The following is a 12,584-nucleotide window of genomic DNA, read 5'->3' as shown; positions in this document are numbered from 1 at the left end:
GTACTGGAGTCCATAGCAGTCCGCTCTGAGGTATGGGAGATCATAGGGAGTCTTATTGGATGGCATATCTGGAAGGCGCGGTATTAGGAGGCTTGCAACGGAGAGAGACTTTCAATACAGGCGACCTTAGCAGAGCTCTAGACCTCCATCATCCACTCCCTCCGCGGCCGTTGGGATCAAGTGCAAGGCGAGTCCAAGGCTCGTCAAGAGCTCCGTTGTCATTTCATGCATACTTGGGGCGGCCAGGACCTATTTTTCGTAATAGAGGCAAGCAGCCCCAGATGGCAATACACCACCCTCCATGGCTTCTTGCCCCCATCCCCCCCAGACTGCTTTGAGAGGCTTGTATACATGATGTGTTTGTGACTTTGCATCAGCTCCAGCTAGTTTGTTGAGCATAAGCACTTCATTGTAATCAATTTTTTTGAGTAATATAATCAGCCACATTTGCAAAAAAAAAAGAAGTGTATTTACATACACCACTATGTATACACCCAATTGCACCTAGATCAACCCAAAGAGGTTACTTTACATAAAAAATGGTCATAGATGCTTTTGACAAATTGCAGACTGTTAGGGCACAACCATTGATTTTCTAGTGGTTGAATGCTTCTTTCATGCTCGAGATACATTGTACACATGTTTAACAGAGCTACATACAAGGGTTTACCACTAGTTGGGAAGATCATACTATTATGCCTCTCTTTAACAGCAACGACCCCATTTTTATTGGCAATTATTAAACAATGATTGGCAAAAACCTATGGTTGTATATTGAGAATGAATTGAGACATTGGGTGGATAAAAATAATCAAAGAGCTGCAGGGCGAGCTGACTTTGGGAGAGGTTTTACCCTTTAGACCATCTGCTCACAGTCAACAGCTCTCATAGACAAGGGAAGCATACAAGGTAAGTGTGAGAGTTGGAGTGGATCGAAGCTCATCTGAGAGTAAAGTAGACACTGTGGAGAGTGAAAGCACAACACCCAATACAATAGATTGAAAGTGTAAGATGAAAGTACAAAGTACAAAGTACAACCCTTAAACCTTAGGGTTGTAAGAGGGTGTTTACACCCGAAGTGTGTGAAACACGATAAGTGCCCGAAACTATGTAACATAGGCACATAAAATAAAGAGAATAAATATGGGGGAAAAAACCTCTCGTACAGAGAGTAAAAAGTGCCCCAATGTCCTACTGAAGATCACCGACACTCCTCTGTGAGCATAGGCGTGACTAAAACCCAACAGTAAGAGGATTCATTGTTGGTTTGTAGACTTTTGCAGCCTTTGACACTACCACGGTCAAGGCTCATGAGAAGACTGCAAAAAAATGGGAGATCAGAGGATATTTAATGGAGAATATATGCCTTGTATGAGTCCAGTGACAGGAAGAATAGATTGCCCATTGCCACCTATACTGTTTGGCCTATAAATTGACGAAGTATTAGACTATATAGACAGATTGGGGGAACATGGGGCAGTTCTGCCTAGAGTGCTAAAACCTGTCCTATTTTATCCTGATGACATTGTTCGCATCTCAGATTCACCTTAAATGCTTTATACATGTTATGTACAGTTAGATATGGTGAATCCAGGTAATACTAAGGTCATTGTATTAAAATCCAGAGACCACTCAGGCTTGGTAACCATATCAGAACAGAAGTGTACTTTTAATGGAGACCCATAGAGATGGATGGACCATATGTATATTTGGGGGGGACCACATAGCGCGTAGACAAATTCTAAGAACTACACACCAAATCATGGCCTTTTGAGACTCCAATAACACCAACTCTTCTCTATAGAGCAAAGCTTTGGGGGACTAGTCTCTACCAAACAAGAAACGAGCCATTGCCAGAGAAAGATGGATCTGGGAGGGGAGAGATTTCTATGATGGCTGGCAGCTCATGGTGTCAGAGTGTGTAGGGTTGAAGGTCTACCGGAGGGGTAAGAGACAAAAGGGTGTAGGGAGATTGAGAGTTGGAACAAGATGAAAGAAAAAGAATTTAGAATTTGGAAGATTTATTAGAGATAGACAAGGGTGAAATCGCGTGACTTCATTTCATACAATTCAGTAGAGCAATCAATTTGCAATACACCTGATAGATCTTATCGATATGCCCAAGATAAAGGCACATGCACACACTTGAGACAATAGCCCAACACAAACTGAGACTATGGATCAATATACACACTAATACATGAATAATCTCTACTGAGCATAATCCAAAAGCTGTAGGTAACACCTCAAAATATCATGCATACATCAATTTGTTGATGGAAGATTATAGATGGTACCATGTAAACAAGATATATGAATAGGAATGCATAAATCTCTATAAATACCCTCTACAGGCCTTTAAAAGCACTTCAGCCCTATAATTACAGTTTTATTACAGCAGCAAAACATGGTATAGATGCAGCCCCAAATCCAAGAAAAACTCTATCTTTGTCTATACTATGTCTACCAAAGATGGAGATCAAGAATTAAGCGGCAGAACTCAAGAGAAGCCGTATTTGAGCATCAAATCTCCATTTTCAGCTTGCTACCTGTTCTTGACTGTTATTCACAACCAAAATAGTCCACACAAAGAGCATAAATGTATCAAAACTCCTCTTTGATGTTCAAGGAAGGTTCTCCTGATGTTCTTAACTAAGAATCAAGTGAGAGATCATCTCAAAGACCTTGTAAGAGATGAAGATATTCCAAGACACCTTAAATTGTTCCGAAACAGTCCCAATCCTCTCCTCTCTCTTTTTCAATGCATCAACCCACTTTTTTTTTGTGCTCTTCCTCCCCACCTTTCCCTTGTGTCCTCTCTCAATTAGTATGCCATCTCCTCCACCTTTGCTGCTATGTCGGACAACAGCCGCCTAATTAGTCCTATTTTGGTGCCCCTAATTTGATCCAACTGCGGCCTCCTTCAACGTTGGTCCTAGTAGATAGGGTCATCATGCTCGATGAAGTGAAATGGCTCTATCGAATGTGACTCCATGGCATGGAATGAAAGGTGTTTGGCAAGGTGGCTTTATCTTTGCAAGGCTAGTAGTGTTAGTAGGGTCATATCTATGACTCTTATTATTACACATGCTTGGTAAATTAGTTTTCTGCTCTCTATGTAGGTCCCTCTGGGTGAGCTTGCCTCCTATCTCGCAATAGTGCTATGCGGCGCATCTTGAGCTCCAAGAGGAAAATACCTAGGCATCTCTAGTCCTCGTACTCCATGACACGATGAGGTCCAAAACCAATGGAATCTGTTCCTATGTAGTGACTAGGTATGTCCAAAGTAGAACAGTTGGGCTTGTTCCTATGCTACTACAAGAGTGGTATATATAGAATATCTAAAGCATCCTGTCCTTGTACAATCCAAAATCTCCATGGAAGGAAGGGTTATTCTCAATTGTGAACAAAAGAGACTGCAATTACTTGATTAGGGTAATCAAACACTTAGAAGAGGTTTCATGCAACTAATCTTGCAGTATACCATGGATTGATTCCTAAATGAGCAAGGTGTGTACATACAAATGGTTGCAATAGATTTTCGGTTTCAGAGTAGATCATGTTAAACAGGTACAAGAAGAGTACCAGATATATGCAAGACACAATGTGACTGAATGAGTCATGGTTTGAAGGACATTCTCTATAGAGGTGATACTACTGCAATTCTGGTGAGGGTACTAGATGTATGCAAGATACAATGTGGCTGGATGAGTCGTGGTTTGAAGGACATTCTCTGCAGGGTGATATTACTGCAGTTCTAGTGAGGGAGATTGGAATGCACTTGTAGTATATCATAAGCTCATTCCTAAAGGAGCAATGTGTATATGCATAGATTGTGTTGAACAGGTATAAGAAGAGCACTAGATGTAAGCAAGACACAATGTGGCTAGATGAGTTGTAAAGAAATACCCTGACATAGAAATACAAATAACGCTGTACAACAAAGCACAAACTGAAGAAGAACACAGTTAGATTCAGGATAACTCAGAGACAATGAACACAAAGAATGAATGAGATGATATGACCATTGAATATACAATGCTCGTGCAGCAAACCCGCTATGTAGTGAATGAATATTGTAAACCCACTATGTAGTGAATGAATATTGTATCTCAAACTCCTGTATCTCAAGGATCAGGGCAAAGGTAATGAGTTGGGGAGTGTGTCGTACTCTAAACGGATCGAATCGCAGCAAGGCAACCTCCGGATGTCGAACACCAACAAATACAACCAAGGAAGGTTGGATTTGATGCAGATGGCAATGTAGGAGGGAGAAAGACTAAAAATGCAAGCGAGAAGAGATAAAGACTAAAAATGCAAGTGAGAGAGAAAGACTAAAAAAGCTGGCTATAGAAGAACAAACGAAGGTTGTACACACACACACACACACACACACACACACACACACACACACACACACAGACTAAAAACGCAGGAAAAACCAACAGCAACAGTCAACATACTAAAATCAGCTTCGAACAATGTGTGGTAGGCTAGAGATAAACGTTAAACTGCCGTAGACAGCAAGGGCCAGCTTGGACTGTGATGCTCTCCGCGTTCGAGGTGTGGGCAGCAAGCCAAAATACCTGAAATATGCAAAAACGAGATTAAGGCCAAATGGAGAACAGCATACCTATTTATAAAAAGTTTGGGCCCTCCCAAGTGGGTTTGTGCTTATGGGATACAGACACTCTCTAAGAACACATTTCTTTTTAAATAAACAAGGTTTCTTCCTTAATTAAGCATGTTTTGGGGCTGTTTAAGTGAAGCTAATGCATTTTTAGCTCAACACCCCCTCTCACGCCCAACAATGGTGCCATAAGAAGTATACTAGCTAAGCCCTTTTTTAAAAAAAATTATCCTTTACCCCAAGGCATCCCACCCCAAAGGAGCCAAAGCATTGGACAAAGGGTGCGCATTGGCTGTCCAATGGCCTATTAAGACTACAAAGGCAATGGTTATCTTACCAAGGGAGCCCAAGTAATCACCCCAAAGAGGTCAATGCATCACACAAAGGATGCACGTTGATTCCCCAATGGCCTACCAAGTCTTGCAAAGGCAGATGGAATCAGCTATGGATTTTTTTTTTTTTGAAGAGCTTTGTAGTTTTGATAGATTTAACATTAAGTGAGGGTTTCAAATTAGTTTTTGTCCTATTGAGTATATATGCCTCAAACGGGAGATTGATAAGGGATAGTTAGACCCAAGATCTTCACAAAACAAGAATATTATCTCTACCATTACCGGGTATTGGTTAAAAAGGAAAATGGCTAAGGTGTGGGTGACACAAATATAGCATAGATGTGATGTCACAAGCAAGCTAGGAATAATTGCCTTGGAGACTGCCATGTGCAATGCCACGAATACGGTGGATTCAAAGTCGACCACTCCAAAAGACTGAGAAGGGATAAATGTGCACAGACGTATATTTACATGAACAGAATGCCAATGCATGGGGTAATGCAAAGGGAGATGCAAGATGTCATACTCATGCAAAATGCAATGCAACAGTGCTACGTGAACAGTGCCCTTGTAGGGAAATTGTTCACTTGCCCAATTGTCCTTTTACAATCATGTCATCCTCACAGTGTGGATGAAGTTACAAATGTCCATAAGTACAATACAAAAGAATAAATATCTAAAATTTGTAAGCATTATCATTGTCGCTATCAAGAGAAGTAGCCATCCCCTCTCAAACTAGAAGGAAAAGCAAGAGGAAAGCACCCTCTTCCCGTCAATCTAAAGAAGTAGAGGAGGGTATAGCTAAGCCGATCCTAGGTAAAAGGTACTGAAGAATTGGCCGATTGACCGCTTGGGTCAAAATGTCTGCAAAATTATCTGATGAAGATATAAACTCTAGGCAAATAGTGCGTAGCTCAACCTGCTCTCTGGAAAAGTGGAAGTGGACTCTCACATGCCGCGTTCTTAGTGTGATGATCGGATTGCCTGACAAGAGCAATGGCACTCTAGTTGTTGTAGTAGACAACCATGGGAGAGTCACAAGGGAAGTGAAGCGCCGCCAGTAAGTTCCTCAGGTAGATGGCCTCGGTGATGCCATCGAAGAGAGCCTTATACTCAGCCTCAGTTATGGAAGGAGCCACCGTCTCTTTCTTATGGCTATACCAAGAAATGGGAGTCGTGCCCAAGGTGAAGAGGTAGCTGCCATGGAAATGCCAAGTGTCAGGATCTCCTGCCCAATCAGAATCAGTGTACCCTTGCAAGTATAAACCAGAACCATAAGTCAGACCATAAGAATAAGTATAAACCAGAACCATAAGTTAGGCCATAAGAATAAGTACACCATAAATAACGCAACACACGAAGACATACAATCCAATGTAACATCCTAGATGCTATGAAATACAGACTGAGAATGCTAACTGAGTAAGCTAAGTCTGGCCTAGTATGAATTAACCAAAGAAGTTTGCCTATTGTACCATCAGACATGCATGTATATGTACGACACTCGAAGACTCTGAAGAGGGATATGACAGGCGGAGAGCCAAAGAATTGTACGGGGTCTTCTAAGGAAGAACCGTAATCAAACACAAGTTAAGGATGTACACTGCAATGTTAGTAGCCTCAACCCAAAGGTGCTCAGGATGCTTTGCTGCAAACAACATAGAGCGTGTCATTTCCACGACTATCGGGTTCCGACGGTCTACGTCTCCATTTTGAGAGGGAGAGTTGGTAGAGATAAGCTAGTAAGAGATGCCACGCTGCTATAGAAACTCAAAAACTTGTGGGAGATAAACTCACCATCGCTATCACTCCTTAAGCAACAAACACGACGACCCATCTCGTTATGAACCAACAGTACCCAAGCAGAGAAATATGTGAAAGCATCAGACTTATGCTTAAGAAAGTACACCCACATGTATCTCGAATGATCATCCACTATTTTAAAAAAAATACAACATACTATTCAAGGTAGCAACAGATGTGGATCTACAAAGATCAATATGAATTAATCTAAGAGGCACCTCAACTCTATGTGAAGATTGTTGAGGAAATGGGATACAGTGTTGCTTCCTGAGCTGATATGCTTTACCAAATATCTCAAGCTAGCTTCAAGCGAGGACGCCTCTCAACCATCTCACGGCAAGACAACTCATAAAGAGAGTCATAGTCAAGTTGCCCTAAGCAGAAATGCCAAAGATGCTCATTGTTCATAGGCTCCCGAGATGTGGCTAATGCCTGGAAGCTATGGAACACGGAGCCCTTGACTGTTGGCTCGGTAAGAAAATGAGTCATGTGGTATAGGCCATTAGGTTGTGCCTCATTGTGTGTAATCACTAAACCAGTCTGAGGTTCAAGGACCTCGACTATGGTCACTGTAAAGAAAATTGCTCGCCCCAACCGGCAAAGACTGTTGAATAGATAAAAAGTTCATCACAAGCTAAGGAACATGATATATATTGTCCGGCAAAGCTAAATCCGGATCCTTGTCAATGGCAAAACTAACGCAACCTTGAGCTTGGATCTTGACCAAGGAGTTGTTTCCTATGTGGACGCACCTGGCTACAGGGGCTCAAGTACGAAAGATGTCCTCTATAGGAGTCATGTGATATGTAGCTCCACCATCCACAATCCAAACAGGTACTGATGTGCTCCGTTGTGACAAGTGGGCCTGTGTGGTAACCTCGTCTTGGTAGGCAACTCATAGATGTGGACGAGACTCACATCGGATATCTCTACCTCCCCTAATGGAGGTCGCCTGACTGATGGGTGAGGGTTTGTGACTTGGGTTTTGGTGATGTGCCTCTTACCTTTGATCGACACTTGTCGTCAAAATGGCTAGCCTTTTGATAATGTTGACAATGCCTATTCTTCTTGGGTACATTCTACCACCTAGATTTGAGTTGAGACAAGGATTTTTCTTGTGATTCTTCTACTTGTTTTTTATTTTGATTTTGTTTACCCTTCCCTTGTCACCCCTTCTAAGAATGAGCAACAAGAGCCTCCTCTAAGGGATTATTCATACGAAATTAATCAAACAGTTGTGCATAATGCAATAGTTAACACTCAAATTCATAGAATGTAGGTAAATTGCACAGGGAAACCACTTGCTGCACAAAATTAAAGTATTTACGCAGCAGCTTGTTAAGAAACAATGTGACCTAATCGTCAGAGGAATTAGGAGTCCCTATAATGGAAAATTCGACAAGGAGATGCTGATACTCAGCCAAGATGACCTTCAACTCATCCCAGTTAGAGATTTTGAATTTCTAAAGCTCATCGTCAAGATTTATTTGACGGCTCCTATCTTGAGCTGTATAGCGGTCAGTCAAGTATTTCCATCACTCTGACTCTAAGTCAACATACTGAAGCTGAGAATGAAACTCACATAATAAGCCCTACATTAGCTCAACAATAGCGGAGGCATTCCTAGCCTTCCATGAGCAAACAACCTCATATGGAACAAATGCAAGATCAGGTTGGGATTCCAACTCCTGCACAAGATTCCATAGGTTCTGTGAGTCAAGGACATGTCTCATCAAATTTAACTAAGTTGTAAAGTTTGACCCGTTAAAATGAGTCTTGTCATTAAATGCATGATTGGCAAATATGAGGTAGAACCATGAGGTGTCGGGAATGTGGGTTAAGATGAATGTGGTGGTGGTGGAGGTGTTTGAAAAGGAGGAGGGGGAAGAGATGGATAGGTAGAAATAGGCTGTGAGTGTCCAATGAGTGCCGATTGATATGAAGACACTGGAACACGTAAGCCCTGTCCAAATGTTGACTGAGACACAACATAATGACCAAAGGACTAGGTAATGACAAAATGCGGCACCAACTAATCTACACTCAGGAGAGACTGAGGGGAATATCCAAGTTGCAATGATCCCGAAAATGTGAGAAAAACGTGAAACACCACCCGGCTCAGAAAAAGATGAGGTCCTAATGGTTGTATCTAAGTTTGAAGAACCCCCCAGTGTGGTGAATGAAAACACACGTGATCTACATGAAAGGCAACATGCGGTACACTTAATGGAGGCTGAAAGGATGTGGCAACGGAATAAGAAAGTGGGATGAAATGGAGATTAAATGGATTTGTGATAGATGTAGATGTGGTAAATAATGTGGATTCCTTTTGTCCATTAACTGCATTAAATTAAAATAATGATGATGAAGATGCACCTGCTTCATTTTGACCTTCGAAAACAAAATTCTTTGAAGGAAAAGAAGAGGAAGGAGTACTCTCAGTTTCTTATTTCAACTGCTTACCTAGTCTTGAGTTCATAAAGAATTATCTGTCTTCCTTATTACTCATAAACCAAAAATTGTTTTGCATACATCTTTCATCATAATCATCCATACCAATAGAAGAAGGGGAATCATCATTAACAGAATCTAAAATGGTAGGTATACCTAGCACCGAAGAGAATAAGTATAAAGGCAATGGAGTGTACTCTATGCCAGTTTCCACTTGTGGATGGTCAGTTCTAAGTGAAGATTCCACCCTTCCTACATGGTAAGTAGATCAATGCACCGAATCTAAAGGGTGAAATTCAAACTTACTTTCTATTTGCTACTCGGCTCTATGCATCAAAATGAGATCGTACTCAGTTGTGGTAGTTGTGTGGCCATATTGGGAGCTTGTGAAGCAAGCTGTGGGGCCCACTCTTAACTTGTTTCTCGATGGATTTAGCTCAAATGTGAGAAGTGGTGCAGAAGTAGTGTTCAAAGTCATTTGCCCTTTTACTGTTCGTGCTTCTTGTGTAGAGCTTTCAGATCAAGGCCTAGGTTTCTCTCAGAGAACTCAGCTCTGATACCATGTGAAGAAATACTCTGACACAGAAACACAAATAACACCATACAACAAAGTACAGACTGATAGAAGAACACAGTTAGGGTTAGAATAACTCAGAGACAATGAGCACAGAGAATGAATGAAATGATATGACCATTGAATATACAAGGCTCGTGCAACAAACATACTATATAGTGAATGAATACTATATCTCGAACTGGGGAGTGTGTCATACTTCAAACGGATCCTGAATCACAACAAGGCAACCTCCGAATGTCGAACACTAGCAAACACAGCCGCCCAAGGAAGGTTGGATCTGATGCAAACAGCATTGCAAGAGAGAGAAATACTAAAAATGCAAGTGAGGAGAGAGAAAGACAAACGCTGGCTGCAAGAGAGAGAAAACAGTAAACGTAGGCTGTAGGAGAGAGAAAGACTAAAAACGCAGGAAAATCCAGCATCAGCAATCAACATGCTGAAATCACCTCCGAATAGTGTGTGGTAGGCTGGAAACACGCGCCAGATTGTTGTAGACAGCAATGGCCAACTTGGACCACGATGTCCTTCGCGTCCGGGGTGTGGGCAATGAGCCGAAATACCTGAAATTTGCAAAAACGAAATTAAGGCTGAATGGAAGGCAGCATACCTGTTTATAGAAAGTTTGGGCCCTCCCAAGTGGGTTTGTGCTTATGGGATACAAACACTCTAGGAATGCATTTCTTTTTAAATAAACAAGGTTTCTTCCTTAATTAAGCATGTTTTGGGGCTGTTTAAGTGAAGCTAATGCATTTTTAGATCAACTGAGTCGCAATTTGAAGGACATTCTCTACAGAGGTGATATTACTGCAATTCTAGTGAGGGAGATTGTAATACACCTACCCATGTTACACAAATTAGGTTGGACTGGTTAACATTGACTTGGCTAATTGTTAATTTGGCTAGTTGAATTCAACTCCTCCTCTTTATCTGTTCATGATTGGCTGCCTTAACTTCAAAAATGTTACCCGCCACTTTCATGATGCATGTCAAATAGAAGAGTAAAATTCTGAAGCCTCTGCAACACCAGCCCCCAATTTCTGACAGTTGCAAACAAGGGCCTTCAATTTCTGACAGTCCGTTTGCTTATATACTATTGGATGCCTGATGGTGTCATTTTACTCATTTTGGCTTTCATATTAAGGTACCCTCCCAATAGATACCTTTTTATTTTAAAGATTTAATTATGATTGCTTGACTAAGACTTGAGTGTAGCTGCCTGCAGAAAAGGTGTAATGGCAAGTGTTTGGGATTGGAATAAACCAGGGACACACTGAGCCTGAGCACTGATCGTCACCCATGGAACAATTGGCTGGTTAACCCAGCTTGCAAAATGTGCCAACTAAGTCTAGTGCAGCATGCCTGTTTTCTTCACTGAGTGCTACCAACAATAAAAGCAAGTAATTTTAAGTCGTGCATTCTCACATTCACCATTGAGCTAGGCTACACATTTTCTTCACCAGCCAAGCGAAGAATTTCCAGAAGCTATAAGAGCATGCTGCCTCTATCATCTTTGCCAATTGATTTAAATAGGCAGGATTTTAGGCATATTAGCCCATCTATTCAGAAACTGAGGTTGTGGAAGTTCTGAAAAACGTTTTAGCTTCCCCCTGCCCCCTTTTTCCTCTCCACCAAATGAAAAGTAACAATGCCTCACCAAACCTCTACATGTGCTCAACCATAAAAGATAATAGCAAACAGAATCAATGACTTTGAGTTCATGAAGCCGAAGGATTGGCAGGAATATACATGCCTGGAATGTTGGGATCTGCCCCGTGGTTGAGGAGAAGTTGCACACATTCTATGGACCCATTAGCAGCTGCTATGTGCTGGAAAAACAGCTCAGAATGTGAAAGAAAGTTTCCATTAGCTTTCGTCCTTGGATTGGCTCTCTTTCTTGGAATAAAATTAATCAGTAAATAGCTTACCAGTGGTGTCCGGTGCCTGTGATCTACTGCATTTGGATCCAATCCCTGTGTCAAAAATGATTTCATAAGTTGTCTGTCTCCTCTGGAAGCAACGAAGCCTAGGCTCATCTTTATGCTTGCTCTTCCTTTGACTAAGTCAGTTTCAAGTTCTGTAGCAAGCTCACGAATGTACACATCATTTGATTCCTTCAGATGCTGCTAGCAGAGAAACAGTATAGAAAAGGCAATTGCACAATCATCCACCCTGAACTTGTTTCAAAGAAGACATCAAAGAATTTGAATCCTGTTTTTTAGAAAGATTTCTCTAGCCAAATGAAACATTAAGAAGTTGGGGTTTTAAGAATAACCTGGAAAAAGTTATTGCCAACAGCTTGTGCATCTACTGTGTTGGCCTGCATGATGTTCACAAAACTGGTTCTGTCAATCCGCAGCAACTGTGTGAGATTTTTGGGCCGCACTGTGAAAGGCTGCGGTTTAGAAAGTAGCACCCCTATCTCTCCAACTATATCACCAGGCTTTGAAACTCCAATTTTCTGAGAAATATATTTGCAATAAAAATTCAGAAGAAACAAAGCAGCATTTTGAGGTTTCAACTCTCTTGTCCCTCTTCCCCCCCTCTCAAACAAGCTTGTAGGCAGGCACATATGGACATAATTTTGTTTTATATTTGTTACACCTGTTTTGTGATTGTTTGTTTCCTTCAAAACTGTTATGCATAGAGGTTGTAGGGTGACAAATCTCAAACCCAAGCGAAATAGTAAAATGGTTCTAGCTGATTTGATATGCAAGGCCAAAGGAATCTTGAAAAGACAGTAAGAGAAAATGTCTTGAACTATACCAGTATAGGGTAATCAGCCTCAAACAGT

General features: G+C 41.3%; 1 protein-coding gene across 15 annotated transcripts in view; it reads right to left on the bottom strand.

The window, feature by feature from the left end:
- Positions 1-12,584, bottom strand: part of LOC148033039 (potassium channel KAT3-like) — a 101,861-nt gene that overhangs the window by 11,182 nt on the left and 78,095 nt on the right. For 13 of the 15 annotated variants that reach the window (XM_087683769.1, XM_087683760.1, XM_087683754.1 and 10 more), the window contains 4 exons: positions 12,066-12,251; positions 11,719-11,913; positions 11,544-11,619; positions 10,240-10,353 (listed from right to left, as the gene is read on the bottom strand). In XM_087683769.1, the coding sequence (XP_087539895.1) occupies positions 10,240-10,353; positions 11,544-11,619; positions 11,719-11,913; positions 12,066-12,251 (571 nt within the window). The remainder of the gene's footprint in view (positions 1-10,239; positions 10,354-11,543; positions 11,620-11,718; positions 11,914-12,065; positions 12,252-12,584) is intronic. The other 2 variants (XM_087683757.1, XM_087683756.1) reach the window with 2 other exon arrangements.

This window comes from Lygodium microphyllum, chromosome 8, assembly GCF_053477565.2.
Source record: "Lygodium microphyllum isolate KBCC chromosome 8, Lygodium_microphyllum_v1.1.10, whole genome shotgun sequence".
Taxonomy (NCBI): domain Eukaryota; kingdom Viridiplantae; phylum Streptophyta; class Polypodiopsida; order Schizaeales; family Lygodiaceae; genus Lygodium; species Lygodium microphyllum.
This window is presented reverse-complemented; position numbering and strand designations above follow the sequence as displayed.